Source organism: Somniosus microcephalus, chromosome 10 (genome assembly GCF_052327205.1).
Source record: "Somniosus microcephalus isolate GS21.2 chromosome 10, FLI_Smic_1.0, whole genome shotgun sequence".
NCBI classification, from domain to species: Eukaryota; Metazoa; Chordata; class Chondrichthyes; order Squaliformes; family Somniosidae; genus Somniosus; species Somniosus microcephalus.
In genome coordinates, this window is record NC_140996.1 from 103,615,876 (window position 1) to 103,639,215 (window position 23,340).

At 43.7% G+C, this 23,340-nt stretch overlaps 1 protein-coding gene across 1 annotated transcript in view; it reads right to left on the bottom strand.

The window, feature by feature from the left end:
* Nucleotides 1-23,340, bottom strand: part of LOC147111592 (protein diaphanous homolog 3-like) — a 1,088,834-nt gene that overhangs the window by 172,881 nt on the left and 892,613 nt on the right. Inside the window, exon 23 of the mRNA XM_085998659.1 lies at nucleotides 1,390-1,510. Coding sequence (XP_085854785.1) covers nucleotides 1,390-1,510 — 121 coding nt within the window. The remainder of the gene's footprint in view (nucleotides 1-1,389; nucleotides 1,511-23,340) is intronic.

Sequence of the window (23,340 nt, forward strand, 5' to 3'; positions counted from 1 at the left end):
AGACTCACAACACACCACACTTACCTGGCGTGGTGTCCGGATGTCGGAAAACCCGAGCCAGAAGCGGCAAAATTCAAAAATAGGCCGACAACTATTGGCAAGTACCTGTTAATAGGCAGATAATTGCCTTTAATCCACTTCCCATCGCTAGGTATCGGGTCCATTCACAAATCGGGGACCCGACACTTGAGAAAGCTGTTTGGAGGCAGGCTGACAGCAGGATTGCAACTTGCCGTCAATCAAAACGATTTTAACCTATGTCCCGCCTCCAAACCCGCCCTCTGAGTGCCGGCAAAATCGCGGCCAATGTGTCTGAGCTGTTCCTTGCAGATACCTAGCCATTACACTCAACATTATGAATACATAATTAGGTTAACCCTGTGTCCTAAATTTATAACAATGGAACTTGCTGCTGCTCCTTTCTCTTGTTCTCTGTCGATTGTAATTAAAGCAAATAAGTTTTACAGTTCATAATAAATGAAGTCAATTATATTTTAATTAATGTTCCATGTTGAGTTGCCTCATATAAAATTAGTTAAGAATATGATATCACAATCAATATTTCCCCAAAAATTAAGTATGACTACATTATTACGGTAATTAATAAATAACAGTTAGCCCAATGCAGCTGCAGATCACATTACATTTCTTGCCCACCCATTGTGTAATGTACGCTGTGACAAAAGTAGCCAGGCGCGAACACAGAAAGCCACTGTTCTAAGGATCATGAATTGTTTCAACTAAAGTCATCCCTTTCCTTTTTCTGATTTCCCTCCGACTTCTGTTGATCGAGTTGCCATTAAAAAATCTTCACAATTTCTTGTCACTTTATGAAAAAAAATTATACATTCACAGAAAACATCGCCAACCAGTTCAGAAGAGAGTATGCGTGTGTGTGTGAGAGAGTGAGTGAATGTGAAGAGAAAATAGTTCCTGTAAGATTTTGACCTTTTGGTCCATTCTCCTTAGTGCTGAGAAAACACAGATAGGTCAAGACATCATTAAGCTGCATAGAATGATCTAATCATTGCAAGTCACCCGCAGCCTATCCTCCACTTCTGAGGCACTTTTACGTCATCTATGAAATAACCCTTTTGCAAAAATTTAAGACTTAAAATGGTATTAGAATTGAACTGTATTTTGTCTGTAAATCCTATTTAGACCAATTAGAATGTAAGCTAAATCTATTTTTAAAATTGCTTTACCATATTACTGTACTGTATTTATGTAATCCTTCATTCAATCACTCACATAAAAAGGCCCCCATAGCTTTTGAAGATGATTAATAACAGCGATGAAGCAGCCGATGCACTTAAAAAAGATAAATATATGTAAGGCTTAGCTAAATGACACTCCGGGAGCCGTGTAGCTGTCAGGAAGGATATGGACATCTTTGTCACAAACTTGTCATGCATGTCCTCTGCTGGAGGAAAAGTCTCCAAATCCTTTTCAAGCTGTTGAAGCTGTTTTTCCATCTGCTTAAGGTTCTTCTCCAAGTTTTCTGTACATACTACAAAAGGAAGACAATACCAATATTAAAGCTTTTAACCTGCAAGATGTGGGGAAAGTAAAGTCAGCTATTTTCACTTCTCACAATGATAAATTCAACTATACTTTCAATATTATATAAAGAGTGCAGCAAATGTGACTTTCTTCCAGGTTGTGGAGAAAGCAATTTCTGTGAATATGCCATACTGTTCACACCAGTGCTGTAACATAATTTAACCCTTAGACAGTTGGTAGATTCAGAGAAACTCCTACCTCCCTAGGGCAACCAGTTGAGTTTGTTTGCAGCTCATGTACTGAGGCACTGAACTGAACATTAGTACCATAATAAAACTACTGAAACATCAGGGACAACTTTATGACTGTAATATATTAACTATAAAACTATTAAACAGCTAAAACACTATTTTGTATGAAAAGCTCATTAGCATTGAGTGACGTGAAGGTTGACCAATCCTACGGGGGGAGCGCGCTGCGTCACGGGGGGCGTTTCATGGCGTGTGTGGGCGGGACCTAATCTTTCAAACTGCCGTTAGTGCGGGAGCGCGAAAAACCACAGACAACCACGCGGCAATAAACTGCAACCATACAACAGCCAGAAAAACATCGACCGAAATAAATCCAGCAGTGGAGCGGCGTCGGAGGCCCGCAGTGGGAGCTCATCAGGGCTCACTCGGGCCGGGCCTGAGGCGATAGGCTGCGAGCGGGGGCTCCGGTTCACCGGAGCGGCAGGGGTCCATAGGGCCGGGCCTGAGGTGCTCCTTCCCCCCCTCTCTCTCCAGGCTAATCCCGAAATAAGTCCAGCAGCGGAGCGGTGTCGGAGGCCCGCAGCGGGAGCTCATCAGGGCTCACTCGGGCTGGGCCTGAGACGATACGCTGCGTGCAGGGGCTCCGGTTCACCGGAGCGGCAGGGGTCCAACCGGCCGGGCCTGAGGCGCTCCTTCCCCCCAGTCTCTCTCTCTCTCTCTCTCTCTTCCCCCCAGTCTCTCTCTCTCTCTCTTCCCCCGTCTCTCTCTCCCCCCCAGTCTCTCTCTCCCCCCCATTTCGCTCTCTCTCTTCCCCCCAGTCTCTCTCTCTCTCTCCCCCCCAGTCTCTCTCTCCCCCCAGTCTCTCTCTCCCTCCCCCCGTCTCTCTCTCTCTCTCTCCCCCCCAGTCTCTCTCTCTCTCTCCCTCCCCCCCAGTCTCTCACTCTCCCCTCGTCTCTCTCTCTCCCCCCGTCTCTCTCTCTCTTCCCCCCAGTCTCTCTCTCTCTTCCCCCCAGTCTCTCTCTCTCTTCCCCCCAGTCTCTCTCTCTCTTCCCCCCAGTCTCTCTCTCTCTTCCCCCCAGTCTCTCTCTCTCTCTCCCCCCCCAGTCTCTCTCTCTCTCTCCCCCCAGTCTCTCTCTTCTCCCCCCAGTCTCTCTCTCTCTTCCCCCAGTCTCTCTCTCTCTTCCCCCCAGTCTCTCTCTCTCTTCCCCCCAGTCTCTCTCTCCCCCCCAGTCTCTCTCTCTCTTCCCCCCAGTCTCTCTCTCTCTTCCCCCCAGTCTCTCTCTCTCCCCCCAGTCTCTCTCTCTCTTCCCCCCAGTCTCTCTCTCTCCCCCCAGTCTCTCTCTCTCTTCCCCCCAGTCTCTCTCTCCCTCTCTTCCCCCCAGTCTCTCTCTCCCCCCCCAGTCTCTCTCTCCCCCCCCGTCTCTTCTCCCCCCAGTCTCTCTCTCGATCCCCGGGCCTCTCTCCCCCCCGCCCCAGTCTCTCTCTCTCTTCTCCCCCCTCGTCTCTCTCTCTCCCCCCTCGTCTCTCTCTCTCTCTCTCTCTCTTCCCCCAGTCTCTCTCTTTCCCCCCTTTCTCTCTCTCTCCTTCCCCCTCTCTCTTTCCCTCTCTCTCCTTCCCACACAGACAGACAAACTCATTTATATATATAAAAATTATTTCTACTTTTTTCATAACAACATGCCCTCAAAAAACCCTTGGCACCGCCGGGCACTCCAGCTAGTTAACTATAAAACTATTAAACAGCTAAAACACTATTTTGTCTGAAAAGCGGAAAATTGCCCAGGTATGTCCTGTCCACAAAAAGCAGAACAAATCCAATCCAGCCAATTACTGCCCCGTCAGCCTACACTCAATCATCAGCAAAGTAGTGGAAGGTGTCATCGACAGTGCTATCAAGCAGCACTTACTCACCAATAACCTGCTCACTGATGACCAGTTTAGGTTCCGCCAAAACCACTTGGCTCCCGACCTCATTACAGCTTTGGTCCAAACATGGACAAAGGAGATGAATTCCAGAGGTGAGGGGAGAGTGACTGCCCCTGACATCAAGGCAGCATTTGACTGAGTATGGCATCAAGGAGCCCTAGTAAAATTGAAGTCAATGGGAATCATGGGGGAAACTCTCTACTGGCTGGAGTCATAACTAGTACAAAGGAAGATGGTTGTGGTTATTGGAGGCCAATCATCTCAGCCCCAGGACATCACTGCAGGAGTTCCTCAGGGCAGTGTCCTAGGTCCAACCATCTTCAGCTGCTTCATCAATGACCTTCCATCCATCATAAGGTCAGAAGTGGGGATGTTCGCTGATCATTGCAGGGTTCAGTTCCATTCGCAACTCTTCAGATAATGAAGCAATCCGTGCCCGCATGCAGCAAGACCTGGACAAGAGTCAGGCTTGGGTTGATAAGTGGCAAGTAATATTTGCAGGTGCCAGGCAAGGCCCATCTCCAACAAGAGAAAGTTTAACCACCTCCCCATGACATTCAAAGGCATTACCATAGCTGAATCCCCCACCATCAACATCCTGGGTGTCACCATTGACCAGAAATTTAACTGGACCAGCCACATCAATACTGTGGCTACAAGAGCAGTCCAGAGGCTGGGCATTCTGTGGCGAGTGACTCACCTCCTGACTACCCAAAGCCTTTCCACCATCTACAAGGCACAAGTCAGGAGTGTGATGGAATACTCTCCACTTGCCTGGATGAGCGCAGCTCCAACAAACTCAAGAAGTTCGACACCATCCAGGACAAAGAAGCCCACTTGATTGGCATTCAATCAATCACCTTAAACATTCACTCCCTCCATCACCGGCATACCATGTCTGCAGTGTGTACTATCTATCGCCGTTCCTGCATCGTTGCTGGGTCAAAATCCTGGAACTCCCTACCTAACAGCACTGCAGGGGTACCTTCACCACAAGGGCTGCAGCGGTTCAAGGTGGCGGCTCACCACCACCTTCTCAAGGGCAATTAGGGATGGGCAATAAATGTCGGCCTTGCCAGTGACGCCTGCATCCCGTGAATGAATAAAACAAAACATTTAAACACTTCACCTGTGCTTCTATTCTTTATCCTTTTTAAAACATTTTAATTTTCCTCTTTTCTACCTTTACTAGCTCATTCTACCTCTTTTTCTAACCTATCATGTTACACTTATAATGCATTACTGTCTCCCTATGCCACTGTCCATTGTAAAGGTGAGAGCTACTTTTTTGAACAAAAACAATCCTTGCATTACCTGGAAATGGGATTTAAAGATTGTTTTCCTGTTAATGAAAAGACGACATTGTGAAGATTGACATGCAGTCAGATCAGGTCAATCCTTGACAGGGAAATTGTCTCAAAACTAGGAAACACTGGCCACTGACAAGTAAACTCATCAAGGGCCGTCATAGCCTAACACAACAACCTCATTTGCAGCATTGAGGGTGAAATGCCATGTTCACTACAACGTTACTGAAAATGGCGTGTAAATACAAAATCAAATCTCTCGCCCTTAGACTGCAAGGAAAGTTCTCTATTAGATTCTAATGGAAATTACTTGTGTGAATGCTACAAACTAAGAATATATTTTTAAAAAAGGCTCCTTAATTGTTTGTATATACTGTGCACCTCATAGTAGACACTTGCATATAACATATACTTTTTCTTCCTCACTGTAAAATTTGCTGCATATATAGTACATATATCTGCATACACTACAGTACTTTTTTGGAACACAAAGCACAGTACAGCAATAAATCAACAAATATTTAGCCTTCATTTTTCAAACACAGTTTACACAATGCCACCTGCAGAATACATCAACTGCTTCTATGATCTACAAACTATATAACCAAAACAGAATTACTATAACAGTAAAAATTCAAAGTAAGAAATGCAGATCGACAACAATGACTGTCCAGGGAAAACTGATATGGAGACCTGAAATGGTAAGTACCTTGGCCTTGAAACACAGCGACAAATCTAAACATATTATCCTCCCTAGGAAACAGATTTTTAACTACTTCTCACAACACCTATGAGTATAAGCACTTGAAAATTTGACACTCCTTTCTGCTTGCTTCCTACTTGCTAACTTGCTGCTTTTGAATTTTGTGGGTGTGAAACTTTGAGAAGATTTATTCTCAGCATTTGTTGTCTCTTGCGGATAAATCCTAAATCAGGACAGCAAGATTTGCCAGTATGAACGGCTTGAGATATATGACAGTTAATGGGAATATTTATTTAAACTTTACGTACATGGTCCATGAGGTTCTTTGGTATGAACCATGATGGGTACTACCTATACATACACATATAAACAACAACTTGCATTTATATAGACCCTTTAATGTAGAAAAATGTCCCAAAGCACTTTACGGAGATGTAATCAAAAATATTGCTGCTGGGTCAAAGAAAGAGGTCAAAGAGATGGGTTTTAAGGAGGGGAGGGAGATGGAGGGATTTAGGAAAGGAATGCCAAACTGTGGGGCCTAGGCAGCTGTAGGTATAGCTGCCAGTGGTGAAGTAGTGGGGAAGGGGGGTTGCACAAGAGGCCAGAATCAGAGGATCAAAGCGTTCGGTGGAGGGGGTTTTCAGGCTGGAGGCAGTTACAGAGATAGAGAAGGATGAGGACATGAAGGGGTTCAAACATGAGAATTAGAATTTTATATTGGAGGCACTGGGGAACAGGAGCCAATCAGTAAGGATAGGCAATGAAGACCTGGTGTGGGATAAGATATAGGTAGCAGAGTTCTGCATAAGCTAAAGCTTACAAAAGGCAGAGGATGGGAGACCAGCTGAGAGTGCATTGGAATAGTCGAGTCTGGAGATGACAAAGGTATGGATGAACTTTGTAGTGGCAGATGGGCTGAGGTAGAGCGAGCGGGCAAGTTACAGAGGTGCAATTAGGCAGGTTATGTGTTGCAGAGGATATGGGATTGGAAGATCAACTTGGGGGTCGAATAGGACAGCAAGGTTGCATACAATCCTGTTCACTCTGAGACAGTGGCTGGGGAGGGGGGATTGAGTTGAAGGCAAGGGTATGGAGTTTGTGACTGGGGCTAAATATGATGATTTTGGTGTTCCCAATGTTCAGCTGGAGGACATTGCAGCTGACCCAAGACTGGGTATCAGGCACGCAGTCTGACAGCACAGATACAGTGGAAGGGTCGAGAGGTGGCGAAGCTGGTTTTCATTAGCACAGATGTGGAAGCTGACACCATGTCTGCAGATGATGTTGCCAAGGGGTCGCATGTAAATGAGGAAGAAGAGGTCATGGTGCGGCGAAGAGAAGCCTTTGCTGGAGATGCTATCGGCATGATAGGATAGCTATGAGTGGAACTAGGTTAAGACAACCCCACCTATCTGGACAATAGAGGAGGTGTTGGCGGAGGATGGTGTGGTCAACTGCGTCTAATGCTGTGGAGAGGTCAAGGAGGAAGAATAGGGATAATGCACTATGGTCACAGTCACAGAGAATGCCATTTGTGACTTTGGTTAAGGGTGTTTTGGTGCTGTGCAGAGGTGTAAACTTGATTGCAGGATTCAAATAGGGAGTTGTGGGGGAGATTTGGGGCTTTGGAAAGGAAAGGGAAGTTGGACATGGGGTGGTAATTTGCAAGGACAGTGGAGTCAAGGGTGGTTTTTTTTTTTTTTTTTTGAGGAGGGGGTACTAATGACAATTTTGAAGTAAAGGGAGACAGTGCCTGAGTAGAGGAAATCATTTACAATGTCAGTTGGCGTGGGGACCAGGAATGGAAGCTGGGTGGTCAGCACTTTAGTGGGAGGAGGAGATGAGTCTCATGGATGAGATGAGCTTGGAGTGGGCATTGTGGGAAATGGGAGAAATTAGAGATAGATCGGAGTTCCAGGCAAGGGTGGAGGGGGTATTGGAGGGCAAGAGGAAGTGGGGGGGGGGGGGAGCGACAAAGGCAGTTGAACAGTTGGCCCCCTTCTGGGTGACAAAGAAGTCCATGAGCTCCTCGCTTGTTGTTAGAGGTGATGATGGATGGGCTCTATACAGGGTACCACATGATTTAACTTTTGAGGATGACATAACTCAGCAGTGATGCTCAAGATTATTTGGTGCAGTACATTCTTTTGCAGAAATAAAACGCTTATAAATATTAAAAAATAATCACGGTAACACACCTCAGAGTATGCTGTTGAAATGAATAAATTGGAGGAGCAAGAATGTAAACCTGAAGCAGCGGAAATGAACAGGATCTCGGAGAAGCTGACTGCTAAAGTTGTTGGGGTTCAAGGAAATATATAATCAAAAATGCAATTTTACAAATTCTGCTTGTGACAGCTCCCAGCTACCACTTCTAAATATAATTAAGGAATCCAACGCCATGAAAAATGTATCTTCGATTAATCTAATCTAGCCCATTGATCTAAATAAAGTTTGTATGCAGCGGACCAAATCCAAATCCTATTTGATGATTTTATACAAAATACAAATCTATTGAAGTACAGCAGATGGTTTAATAAAGAACCAAAATTTATAAATTAATTGACTGAAAACAAAACAGAAAATGAGACACAACACAAAGGGCCCACTCCAATGATTGGACGATTCAAAAATGAAGAGCCTTATGTACAGTTCTTTATTATATTCTGAACAGTGAGGTACAAGAAAGTATGGTGGAAAATTGAGTCGCGCCCCCTTTGGGGCGCTAACTTCCGCCCCGAAAATATTAGCACACCCATGGCCGAAATTTACTGGTAGCGCCCCAAGAGGGAAGCAGGGTGCTACTGGAAGCGCCCCGCCTCCCTCTTGGGGCACTGCGAGTGAATATCGCGGCGCTACGTGCTGCAGTGCGTGGCCTTCCTCCCCTTCTTAAAGGGGAGGGGCCCAGCTGGGCCACCAGGGATTGGAGTGCCAGCAAAATAGCCCGGCACTCAAGAGAAGTAAGCTGCAGGTAGGCCCCCCTGACCCCGTCGGGCACAGTGTCCGGCGATAAGTCAGAGGGCACGACCGAAGATCGCGGCCGGGGCGCTGCGCACGCGATGCTGTCATCGCTGGCAGCGCAGTGCCACGGGGCGCTAACAGTGACCGCCGCCTCTAACCTCCCGCTGAATTTCGCGGGAGGCGTTGGCGGCGCCGCGCCCAGGCGCTAACAGGAGGCGCAAAGCAACCGAATTTTTAGGCCTATGTCTCACAAAAAATCTTCATCACTCACATAAACCGAAAAAACTTGGAGAGCTATGAGTAATCAGCGTATTTCCTCTGATTGCTTCTCTCTCAGACAACAAACTTGGGACAGAGTGTGATGACTAGAAGGAGGTCCCAAGAGCAGCAACAAGGAAAAGTAATGACTGGCAACACACTGCAATCTCAAACACAGCACAGTGCAAGATCTGCCTGCTTGTTTGACTCTTTTACAAATGCAATTTCAAGTATTCTACTGAAAAGGATAACAATTGCTGCCAGATCAAATTAGACAAGGTTGAAGGTTTGCACAGAGATTTAAATAACTGTCCTATGTAAAATTTCCATCCAAATTAGCGCAATGTTAGTGATTACCAAGGGCAGGCAGTTACTCATGCACCCTTAATTTGAAGTGGATTATTTTTGATAACAAGTAAACAAAAACAAATTTATTCTGGTTTGTAAAGGGATCCCAATTTGCAATTTTGAAAGTGATGAATAGAACACTGTGGTGGGGTTTTTGACTATCTAATTGTCTAAGTGAAGACTAATCTCTTCACAATTCACCTCCCCCATATAGTATAGAGCAGTGTCACACATCCTAGGCATCAATGCCACAACAAACATTAAGCAGCATCTTCCAACAACTGCAAGGTGAAAGTGGTTCCTACAACACAGGTGAATAGAAATATGGAAGAATACATAGTTCAAATCTGTGGAGGTCAGCAAAGAGAAAAAATGGCATCAAATCATATCAGTTGTTTTGCAGAAAGTCTGGAATGAAAGCCTACATTGATCCTAAGACACCCAACCAAATGTCAACACAATGCTAGCTTTGAATGGTTGTAGTTTGAAGGTGACTTTTTCCTTCATCTGGATGTGAAATCACAGCTCTAAATTCATGCTAATCAATGGGAAATACTATAGCCATATAAGGAAACACAAGTGTATTGGTGTGAGTGTACAGATGTTGAGAGACTGAAACTAAAAGGAAAAGGATTCTTGATAAAAAAAAGAACAAACGTATCTCAGACTATTTTTTTCCAATAGACATCTTTCTATAAATGTATTCAGCATTTACAAATCAAGCCAAGAAATGGAAACTCAAAATGCATGGCAGATGCCAGTGCCTAATTATGGTAAATCTCATTTTTAGCGGACCCCCCCCCCCCCCACCCCAGAAGCTATCAGTTAACAATTATATCAATGCCATTTACTTGTGAAAGTAAGATCAAAGTTATTGATCAAAAGTAACTTTGAAGGTTGATTGACAAATTAAAATCACTGCAGACCTGAACACAAAGTACACGTAGTATAAATTTGTATTTTTATTGTTGCTGAGATTTTAAGTAGAATAGCCTGCAACAGGGTCTGATACATATGATACAAAATGAAAATTACACTTAGCATCATAAAATGGATATGAATGCTAGGATGTTTTCTATTTGGGCTGAAAACCATCCTTTAAAGTTGTTTAGGAACTCACACACATTTTGTAACAGTGTGTGTGTGTGTGATTAGCAGCAATCCATAGGTCTTAGATCTTTCACCAGTAATGATGTTACTAGCACTTAACTATTATGTTTGTTCCTGTTTCTAAATGTAGATGTTTGAAAACAACTAGTTTAGTCAAGGCAATTTGTGAAAAGTTAACAATTCATTAACCTTTTGAGTGTTTGCAGTATCTGATGCATACCATGGTCTGAACAGGTCCATAGTTTTGTTTCGTAACTACAAAATAATTCTCTTCTTGCAGTCTGCCGTGAATTATGTGACACTATTATTCTACAAGGATAACATCACACTGTTCAATCCATGCAAATTTAGCACTTTAACTGTTGGTCATTAGCATGCCTTTCATTTTATTCAGACTACAGTAGATTTCAGAAAAAGGTGGCTCATGATACCTGCCTTTAAAACCACCGATTAAATTACAGTCTTATTACCATCACTTAACTATATAGAATTTTAAAAAACTTTATCCAACGAATTTTGTTGCTATATGGTGGTAATGAAATTTGAAATTGTGAAATACCTATTTTTACACCACAGACAATGATGTTAGGTCATGAAAAAGATAGGTCCGGATTTTGCAATAGAAATAATGGTGAGGCTATCAGCGCTCAGTGTTACGGAGTAAATCGGGAAGTTGCTGTCTGATTGGCCCAGCTCCTCCACAAGCTTCACTACACCGGTAGATTTGGCATTCAAATATATGAAGGGCGTGAAGTTGCTTACTTACCCACTAGTTACCCACTAAACAGGTCAGAAAAAATTAGGATTGGTGCATTCTGCTGTAAGTGAATTTTTAACATTTAATTTTACAAATGTGGAGTCTCAGTCCTTCAGATTTTAATTATTGTTGGAGATTTTTTTTAAATTAAAAATTAAACTTTTTTTTTTACTTTTCTTTTTGTTTCTTTTATCTCTCTCTCAATCCCATCTTTCTTTCCCTCTTTATTTTGCTTTCTGTACATAATTTTACACTGAATTAAATATTCTAACTTATACTTCCTAGTTTAGACTCTGCGTGTCTCAGTGAAGTTTCTTCAATCTGATTGGTTGAAGAGAGTTCACACACACACACCACAGATCCCCTGTAGAGGGCGCTGCATTGAAAAGAATCTCAATACTGTAAACTGTCACTCAAAAGCCCACGAAAAGTCTGTGGGCAGCTGTAAGTGTAATGAATGGCGAGCGCTGTTCTTTTGCCACTGACTGCAAAATCCGGACCATTATTTTCATTTGCAGAACATTGGAGTCAGAGCTTGAATTATTTCATACAAGATCTGCAACAGATATTTTTGGAATTTGCACCACCAATCGTGCATTGCGTTAAGTCATTTGCAATTCAGAGCAAGCTCAATTAATTTCATACAAGTCCTTAAAAATACTAACTGGACATTACGTGCTTCCAAAAATAATTACTGGAACCTCTGCTCTTAAGAGTTGAATCTAACGCTCAAATTGAAATTCTTTAATTTAGACAAGTAACTAAATTTTGAACAGTATTAATAAAAAGCAGACATACTTTTTCCATTCTATACTATATTCATACAAATGTATAATTATATTTCTCCCTCCCAGTTTTCATTTATTTTCTTCTCTGCGTGTTTGGTCTCCTGTACAACATACTACTGCCAACCAAAAGGATGGCAGCCATCTGTTGCTCAGCCCATCAATGGCACTCTGTATTCAATCAGTAGGGGTGAGTGAAACAACTTGACTCTCCATTCAGGTTTTCCTTTGCTCTGCAATACCTCAGACAGCAGCAGTAGAAAATGGGAACTCCCTGTGTGTCATATTCAAAACCAAGTCTTTGCACTTCACAATGTTTCAGCATTTTAATGTATTATGCCATCTCATAATTTTATTTTTAATAAAGCAGAATAAGGATAGTTAATGGCCAGTACTGAGATAAGATAAATTATCTGCACGAGTGTGCATTAAAATGAGCCTCATGAATAGAGATAATTATCCTTTCAGCTGGCCATGACACATCCTTGTTTTTTTTCACATTAGGGATATAATTATTCAGCTGCTGGGACTGGATTCCCACTAGTTCCTAACCTCCTCCCCAAAACTCTAATAAATACGCGTTAGTTGGTCCTGAACACAACCTAATTTTGTACTCATTTCCTCGAGTAGTGGCTCACAGTGCAAGTTAAAGAGGGAGGAGTTACACAGCATTTAATTATGCTTAGTTTAGTAACTTAATCAAAGTCAACCAAAAATTCATGTTGTTAGTTACTAGCAGCCACCACAAAGAAATAAAAAAAACATGTGCACCACTTTAGCATAGTACAGCAAACCAGAACTGAAGTGTTCAGCTATTAAGCACAGAATATAGCCCTCTTTTTAACAACAGTATCACTTACAGCCTGCTGAATGGTACTGAAGCAGTAAGCATGGGTCTAGATTTGTACAGGAGCCAACAATGACTCACTGTTGAATCAGGTTATATTTGGAGCTCAAACAGCTCTGCAAATTTAACTCTTAATCCCTGCTCAGGGGATTCACAAGATGGCAGCCAGACACTTCTGGAGAGAGGACCTAGCCATTCACAAGACATAATGAGAAGGATTAAAGTGCCCTTCACTTGATAAGCTCCAATATACTTAATTAAAATAAAGAAATCTTTGTAAATGTGTGATATAATCTAGTCTAGAACATGTATATTCTGAAAGGCACAGAAAAAACATACTCATCAGATTTAATTCTGATACTGTGTATCAGATATGTATCTCTGCACGGCTATTGAACAAAAAGGAGAAGGATGCTTTTAAGATTTTCCTGCAATACACTAGGTGGAAGAGGAGATACAGTTAGTGTATCAACTTCATGATGGAAAAAGGATAATGAATCCTTTGGGCATTGAATACCCATTATGGCTTTAAATAAAAAAGCATTGTTTCTGCAGAAATCCCAGACGTTTTTCAGCATACGTATTTCTAAAATTGTGTACAGCAAAGGTGGAAAAGGAATTTTAGAATGATTACTGACCAATCACTGAAAGCATCCAGCTGTGCTCAACAAGGCTAATTAAGTACTGGGATGCATCTTAAGGGTGTTTGATTATAATTTGAAGCAGATTACCTTAAACCCTGTATACCATTGGTAAACCCACATTTTTCACACTCGACCTTAAAAAAGGTAGAATAGTGCACTAGAGAGATTTCAGCGGAGAGTAACTGGCATGATTCAGGACTTAACACTCGAAGGTATGAAAATTACTGCAGATAGAACTGAGAAACAAATATCAGCACGATAGGTGCATAATTTCTGGAATTTATAATATAGAATTCATTTGATCCTGGCACCTATTTGGAATTGCCAAAGTTTTTTTTACCCCTAGTTCTGGGAAATACCTTTTATCCCTATGCATGTCCACTTCTGCTTGTTAATTATCTGTGAAATGTCCATTAAGTGAAGACCCAGCTAAATTTAGCAGTTTGACAGTGGTCATGTTTATTTTATGATTCTTTCCAAATAAACCTGCATCTATATATCTGTTGTTTTAGTTTAGATGTCAAGAGATCGCTTTCTATGACCTGCAAGGAGAGCAGTACATGAGGTTCCACTGTCTAATGTACAATGATGGCCAAATGATCTTTTCTCTACTTCCTTCTTGTTTGTTAACATGACAGCCCAAGAACGCAAAGGTCATCGTGAAGGACCATAGAATACACCCTCATTGCAGCCACAAAGCACCTGGTGTACCGACTCAGATCAGGTATCTGGAGCTCTTAGAGAAGTGGTACCTGAGAAGGCTTAGGCTAAGTAAAGAAATTGGCACTAATATATGCCACCTACTGCCACATGAACTGCAGAACTAGTCAACAATTAAGACTGTAGTCCCACTGGCAGTTAAGGTTACCACAGCCTTGAACCTTCACTTGGCTGGGTCTTCCCAGTGCTATCAAGGTATATATCTGGTATCACCCAATTTGCAATTTATTGTGGCATCACAAACCTTATGTTTAAAGATGTGACCATCCATATACAGTTCCCTGTTCAGTAGCAACACTTGCAGCAGTAGTGGAAAAGACAACAACTTTTCCTCAATGCTGTGTTTTCTAAAATGATTCGAAGTAACTGTGATCTATTTTTCATATACATCTGGGAAGGGCCAGATGGTAGGCAAATAAGAACATAAGAAATCGGTGCAGGAGTAAGCCATTCAGCCCTTCGAGCCTGATCCACCATTCAATAAGATCATGGATGATCTTCGACCTCAACTCCACCTTCCCACACAATCCCCCATATCCCTCGAGTCCCTTAGTATCCAAAAATCTATCGATTTCTGTCTTGAATATACTCAATGACTGAGCATCCACAGCTCCCTGGGGTAGAGAATTCCAAAGGTTCACAACACTTTGAGTGAAGAAATTTCTCCTCATCTCAGTCCTAAACAGCCGATCGCTTATTCTGAGACTGTGACCCCCTAGCTCTAGACTCCCCAGCCAGGCACAGCATCTACCCTGTCAAGCTCCTTTGGAATTTAATATATTTCAATGAGATCACTTCTCATTCTTCTAAACTCTAGGGAATCATAGAATGGTTACAGCATGGAAGAAGGCTAGTCGGCCCATCGAGCCCGTGCCGGCTCTCTGCAAGAGCATCTCAGCTAGTCCCACTCCCCCGCCCTTTCCCCGTAGGCCTGCAAATGTTTTTCTTTCAGGTACTTTTCCAACTCCCTTTTGAAAGCCGTGATTGAGACTGCCTCCACCACCCTTTCAGGCAGTGCATTCCAGATCCTAACCACTCGCTGAGTAAGAAGGTTTTTTCTTATGTCGCCTTTGGTTCTTTTACCAATCACCTTAAATCTGTGTCCTCTGGTTCTCGACCCTTCTGCCAATGGGAACACTTTCTCTCTATCTACTCTGTCCAGACCCAATCATGATTTTGAACACCTCTATCAAATCTCCTCAGCTCTAAGGAGAACAGCCCCAGCTTCTCCAGTCTATCCACGTAACTGAAGTCCCTCATCCCTGGAATCATTCTCGTAAATCTTTTCTGCACCCTCGCTAAGGCCTTCACATCCTTCCTAAAGTGCGGTGCCCAGAATTGGACACAATATTCCAGTTGAGGCCGAACCAGTGTTTTATACAGTGTCATCATAACTTCCACGCTTTTATACTCTATACCTCTATTCATGAAACCCAGGATCCCGTAAGCTTTTTTAACGGCTTTCTCAACCTGCCCTGCCACCTTCAATAATTTGTGCACAAATACTCCCAGGTCTCTTTGTTCATGCACCCACTTTAGGATTGTACCCTTTAGTTTATATTTCCTCTCCTCATTCTTTCTACCAAAATGTATCACTTCTCACTTTTCTGCATTAAATTTCGTCTGCCATGTGTCCGCCCATTCCACCAGCCTGTCTATGTCCTCGTGAAGTCGATCACTCTCCTCCTCACTGTTCACTATACTTCCAAGTTTTGTGTCAGCTACAAATTTTGAAATTGTGCCCTGTACACCCACATCCAAGTCATTAATATATATCAAGAAAAGCAGTGGTCCTAGAACCGACCCCTGGGGAGCACCACTGTATAACTTCCTCCAGTCCGAAAAACAACTGTTCACCACTACTCTGTTTCCTGTTACTTAGCCAATTTCGTATCCATGTTGCCACTGTCCCTTTTATTCCATGGGCTTCAACTTTGCTGGCAAGCCTATTATGTGGCACTTCGTCGAACGCCTTTTGGAAATCCATGTACACCATGTCAACCACATTGCCCTCATCAACCCTCTCTGTTACTTCATCAAAAAACTCGATCAAGTTGGTTAAACACGAGTTGTCTTTAACAAATCTGTGCTGGCTTTCCTTAATTAACAGTCACTTGGACAAGTGTGGATTCATTTTGTCCCTCATTATTGTAAGCTTCCCCACTACCGAGGTTAAACTGACCAGCCTATATTTGCTGGGTTTATCTTTAAACCCTTTTTGAACATAGGCCTAGTCTACTCAATCTCTCCTCACAAAATAATCCCTTCATCCCAGGAATCAATCTAGTGAAGCTTCGTTGCACTCCCTCTAAGGCCAGTATATCCTTCCTTAGGTAAGGAAGCCAAAACTGCACACGCTACTCCATGTGTGGTCTCACCAAGGCCCTGTACAAACTGTAGTAAGACTTCCCTACTCTTATACTCAAATCCCTTTGTAATAAAGGCTAACATACCATTTTCTTTCCTAATTGCTTGCTGAACATGCAATGTTCCAGTGATTCGTATACAAGGACACCCAGGTCCCTCTGAATACCAACATTTCCCACTCTCTCGCCATTTAAAAAATATTCTGCGTTTCTATTTTTCCTACCCAAGTGGATAACATCACACTTCTCCACATTATATTCTGTCTGCCACCTTCTTGTCCACTCACTTAACCTGTCTATATCCCTTTGCAGCCTCTTTACACCCTCCTCACAGCTTACTTTCCCGCCTAACTTTGTATCGTCAGCAGACATGGATACATTACACTTGCTCCCCTCATCTAAGACATTAATATAGATTGTAAATAGCTGAGGCCCAAGCACTGAACCTTGTGGCACCCCACTAGTTACAGCCTGCCAAGCCGACAATGACCCGTTTATTCCTTATCTCTGCTTTCTGTCCATTACTCAATCCTCAATTCATGCTAATATAGAGACAAGGCTGCAGCGTTTGCAACCATCTTCAGCCAGAAGTGCCGAGTGGATGATCCATTTCGGCCTCCTCCTGCAGTCCCCACCATCACAGAAGCCAGTCTTCAGCCAATTTGATTCACTCCACGTGATATCAAGAAACGGCTCAGTGCACTGAATATAGCAAAAGCTGTGAGCCTTGAAAATATCCCGGCTATCGTGCTGAAGACTTGTACTCCAGAACTAGCTGCACCTCTAGCCAAGCTGTTCCAGTACAGCTACAACACTGGCATCTATCCGACAATGTGGAAAACTGCCCAGGTGTGTCCTGTCCACAAAAAGCAGGAAAATCCAATCCGGCCAATTACTGCCCCATCAGTCTACTCTCAATCATCAGCAAAGTGATGGAAGGTGTCATCGACAGTGCTATCAAGCAGCACTTACTCACCAATAACCTGCTCACTGATGCTCAGTTGGGTTTCGCCAAGACCACTCGGCTGCCGACCTCATTACAGCCTTGGTCCAAACATGGACAAAGGACCAGAATTCCAGAGGTGAGATGAGAATGACTGCCCTTGACATCAAGGCAGCATTTGACCGAGTGTGGCATCAAGGAGCCCTAGTAAAACTGAAGTCAATGGGAATCGGGGGGGGAAAACTCTCCACTGGCTGGAGTCATACCTAGCACAAAGGAAGATGGTTGTGGTGACTGAAGGTCAATCATCACAGCCCCAGGACATCGCTGCAGAAGTTCCTCAAGGCAGTGTCCTAGGCCCAACCATCTTCAGCTGCTTCATCAATGACCTTCCCTCCAACATAAGGTCAGAAATGGGGATGTTCGCTGATGAATGCAGTGTTCAGTGCCATTTGCAACTCCACAAAAAATGAAGCAGTCCATGCCCGCATGCAGCAAGACCTGGACGACTTTCAGGCTTGGGCTGATAAATGGCAGGTAGCATTCGCGCCAAAGTGCCAGGCAATGACTATCGCCAACAAGCGAGAGTCTAAAAACTGCCCCTTGACATTCAATGGCATTACCATCACCGAATCCCCCACCGTCAACATCCTGGGGGGTCACCATTGACCAGAAACGTAACTGGACCAGCCACATAAATACTGTGGCAACAAGAGCAGGTCAGAGGCTAGGTATTCTGCGGCGAGTGTCTCACCTCCTGACTCCCCAAAGCCTTTCTATCATCTACAAGGAGTGTGATGGAATACTCTCCATCCAGCAACACTCAAGAAGATTGACACCATCCAGGATGAAGCAGCCCACTTGATTGGCACCCCCTCTATCACCTTAAACAGCCACTCCCTCCACCACCGGCGTAACATGGCTGCAGTGTGTATCATCTACAAGATGCACTGCAGCAACTCGCCAAGGTTTCTTCGGCAGCGCCTCCCAGACCCACGACCTCTTCCACCTAGAAGGACAAGGGCAGCAGACGCATGGGAACACCACCACCTGCAAGTTCCCCTCCAAGTCACACATTATCCTGACTTAGAAGTATATCGCCGATCCTTCATCGTCGCTGGGTCAAAATCCTCGAACTCCCTACCTAACAGCACTGTGGGAGTACCTTCACCACACGGACTGCAGCTGTTCAATAGGCGGCTCACCACCACCTTCTCAAGGGCAATTAGGGATGGGCAATAAATGCTGGCCTTGCCAGCGACGCCCGCATCCCATAAAAACGAATTTTAAAAACATTACCCCCAATCCAATGACCCCTAGTTTTGTGTAATAACCTCTTGTGTGACACCTTATCGAAAGCTTTTTTGAAAATCCAAATACACGACATTCACTGGTTCCCCCTTATCTACCCTGTTAGTTACAATCAAAAAACTCTATTAGCTTCATCAAACATGATTTCCCTTTTATACATCTGTGTTGACTCTGCCCAATCATATTATGCATGCATGTTAATACTGGATATCCAGTGAATTCATATGACTTTTGCATCCTCAGATAATCACACGTGGCGTGAATATTTGAAGGACGGGAAAGGTTAGATGGGTGGCTCCTGGAAGATCTGTTCTACCCACTGCAACACCAGCTTTTCATACCACTACACAAACCCAAGACTTCTGTCAAAGACTAGGTACAGCACTGCTCATATGAGAAGCAGGAGAGTCAGAGAAGAGACCACTTTGCAATACACCATTCAGAGAGTTGGAAAAATCGTTATTATTTTCTGTATGCTTCCCAGCATATCTGGATAGAGGCATTACCTTGAAGTCAATGATCAACATCTGTAGTAACAGCAAGATGAAAAGGAGAGTTGCATGATCAACAGTCACTGCTGCTGAGGAAATTCATACATCAGGCACTCTTGATGAGCTATTTGGTGGAGACAGCATTGGGCCCCACCAGAAAGCCAGCATTAGAATGATTTTTATGGCAATGCTTTTTCTGAATCCATTTATAACTATTCCAAAGACAACAATACATATCCTCCAATGGTTTCTGGAACGCACTCCGTCCTAGCTCCTTCCTTCCATCTTTCAAAAACCTACTGAAGATTTTATTTTTCAATCCCCAAAATACATTCTGGCTGTTCTTTCCCTCCTGCTGCAATAAACAAAATGGGTACTGCATTGCAAAAGCAATTATTTTTCCTGCACACTGTCAATGACATAGCAATTCTATTGGCAAGTACAGGTGAGACCTCTGATGTGCAGAACGACCATCTCTCATCGATGCGCTCTATTCTACTTCCAGGGCTCTGGGAGACACATTTAAGACTCCACAATTACCAGTTTTATGAATTTGGAGACAAGATGCAGGCAGTGTCCTACTTCATACAGCACTGACAAAAATGCTAAGCCTTGAACGGTACAGCAGGCGTCTTTCATGTCGGTGCCAATACTGTGACTACCAACTTTTATTCACCTCTTTGTAACATGATCTGGGATCACTTTCTGATATCAATCACAGTTAAGAGGATTCCGTCACGATGTCCTGTGAACAGCTTTGGGATCCTGCTGGCACCTGATCTCTATCTGCTTTGGTGCTAAAAGTTCAGCAGTTTCACCACAAACATCCTGTGTTGCACAAGGATACCACCACTTTTAGGTGCACCACGTGACAATAATGCAGAGCCTGGTGCTGTCACAGTCTTGGCACCAACATAAGACACAGATGCCTTCTCTGGCACTGCTGAAGGGTGAGTGTTCTGTGAGAGCATAGGTCACTGCACTTACACAAGGTCTTTGAATCCCTGGATCAGGATCATAGGTGCTTGCATCTGGTCTCCAACCTAATTAAAGTTGATCACTGTGGAGTCTTAAATTTGGCCCCCCCTGGAAGTAGCAAAATGTGCATCAATGAGAGATGGGCCTTCTGCACCATTCATGTGTCTAACCAAGGTCTCATCTGCACATGCCACTAATATTGACAGAAGTTCAATGACAAATAATAGGGTGCTTTTGCAATACACCAGCTGCACTGCTTATTGCAGCAGACATCTGAGTGGCATATTTCTCAACACTATCTTCCAACATTTGGTGCATGGAGAGAAGCAACAGGTTGGTTTGTTGCTGTACATGCAACATTCACCTTTTGAAAGTGGACCTGGAAATGTCTGATTCCCACCCTTTCATCCAGCAGCATGTGGCCTTTCCTCAGCTTTTTCACGTGTCCCCTTCATCACTCATGCCTGATGCATCACCTGGTGACCACATCTCAACATCATCTGATTTCTGCCTGCCGTAGTTGATAACAATACGAACAGCTAATGAAGACATCAGGCAGCTTCAATCAACTGTTCGCTAAATGCAGATGATCTGGCGGTTTCTGTTTAAATAAATCATAACCTGATTTTGGATGGATTTAGCATCATGCAATACAGTCCTTGCCACTTTTTAACTAGATTAGGGATCTTAGATCTTAACTCTTCAAAATCTTCAGCACTGAGAGGAGAAGGTCATTGCAAAGCTCCCCCGCTAGTAGCTTGGGGGAGGAAGCGGCTGGCTCCAGATCCACTTGGAACCCAAACTGCCCCACCTCTTCCCCCCGGGCTCAGCCAGACCATCGCTGCCACAAAGAACCATAAAAACCAGACAGGCAATCGGTAGCGGGAGTTGTCCGTCACCAGGAGCTGTGGGCGGCCGGACTTCCTCGTCCTTTTATCTCAACTTTCGCCCTGTGCGCCGCCAGTCCCCAATTCGTTGCTCCTTCCAGCCTAGTTTCAGATGGATTTAGCATCCACCACGTATATTGGGCAAATCGTGTTCGTGTGAACACGCCTGCTATACGAGGTGGGGACTGTATGCTAAATGACTAAATGATAAAATTTTAAAAGGAGTAGAGGAATAGAGTCTTAGAGGTTCAGATACATAAATCTTTAAAAGTTGTTGGACAAGTTAATAAAGCTCATAAAAAAACATGGGGGGGGGAGGGCACCCTAGGTTTTATAAATAGGGATACTGAGTACAAAGAAGTCATGTTAAAACTATACAAATCATTCGCTGGGCTGGATTTTATCAGCCCTGAGGAGGCGGGTCTGCTGGGAAAATCCCCAAAAATGGGAGTGGGTCCCAAACCCGCTCCCAACCCGCTTCCAACCAATCTTCCTGGGAGTCGGCTCCCCGACTCCTAGTGGTGGGAAGAGGATTATAGCCACTTAACTGCCTGTTAACAGGCAGTTAACAGGCAGTTAAGAGGCTTTTTCCAATTTTTCGACTGCTGCTGCGGGCTTCCCAACGTCGGGGAACCCCGACAGGGTAAGTGAGGCGTGCTGTGGGTCTGTTGTTATGTTGTTTGGATGACAGCTGCAGAAGTGGTGTGAAGGATGCAATGGGACACTGGTTAATATACTGGTTAATTTTTAATGTGGTTAGATGTTTCTGCAGGTGACAAGCTGTGAAGTGTTTGTGTAGCCTCATCTCATCGGGAGAAGTGACAGATGGCTTCTGCAATCTCAGCTGCAGCTGCCATCTGTTTTATCCTAAAGAGAGAGTAATTGGAGAGCCTTGGTGCAAGGGCTCACCTTTGGACAGTAATTGTCAGTGTTTGACAGCACCTCAATGCTGTCAAACACTGTCAAATCATCTGTCAAACAAGTGTGGTGCATACGCCTTTAAGAAAACCGGCAGATGAAGCATCATCAACTGACATCATCTGACACCGGCTTTCCCTTAATTGGCCGGCAAGCCCACAGGGCAGGCTTAACAAGGCCAATCAGGGCAAAATAGCGTCTTTTCATCAGGCATCGCTGGGAGCGGGACTGGAACCCGAAAACCAGCAGTCCCGCCTCGAACTCGGCCTGGAAGGTAAGATTCCGCCCAGTGTGTCTGATTTTGGGCACCTTATTTCAGGAAAAATGTCAAGGCCATGGAGAGGGTGCAGAAAAGATCCACTAGGATGATGTTAGGGTTGCAAGACTTTAGTTGTGAAGAGAGACTGGAAAACTGGGGTTCATTTCATTAGAACAGAGAAGGTTGAGGGGACATCTAATAGAGGTGTTCACAATTATAAAGGGTGCTGATAAGGCAAATCACTAAAAACTATTTCCATTGGTCATTGAATCAGTAACTAGGAGGCAGTCATTTACAAACATTACCAAAAGAATTAAGAGTTTCGGAGGATTTTTCACCTCAGATTCAGAAGGTTCAAACCCCACTTCAGAGACTTAAGCATATAATCTAGACTGACAGTTCAGCACAATACTGAGGGAATGCTGGTCAGTCAGGGTCCTGTGTTTTGGATGAGATGTTAAACCTGTCTCAGGTGGACATAAAAGATCCCACAGCACCATTTGAAGAAGTGCAGGGAAGGTCTCCTGGTCAATATTTATCCCTCAGCCAACATCACTAAAACAGATTATCTGGTCATTTATCTCATTGCAGTTTATAGGACCTTGCTGTGATCAAATTAGCTGCTGTTTTGTCTACATAGCAACAGTGATTACACTTCAAAAATACTTCATTGGCTGTAAAGCACTGTAGGACGTCCTGAGGTCACGAAAGGCGTTATACAAATGCAATTTCTTCTTCTGTGCTGTAACATTCTATGATTCTAAGTCTGCTTAGGTGTACTTATCCTTACCACTCTGGTTTGCACCTGCATCTTGTCTCATCCCATCTATGTAGTTTCGCTGCATCCAGAAGTCATCTTGGCAGCTTTGCAAAGATCATATAGTTCACATGTATAATTACAGATGTTGCATGCCCATAACTGACAGAGGAAACTGTTCTACTTTAAATTAATTGCTTGCAGCTGACTTTTAGTGAAGGCTTTTGCACCGTATCCTGACTTACGTTCCTCAACAGTTTCCAACGCTGGATACTTGCCCTTCCTTTTTTGCAAATTACCCTTGATC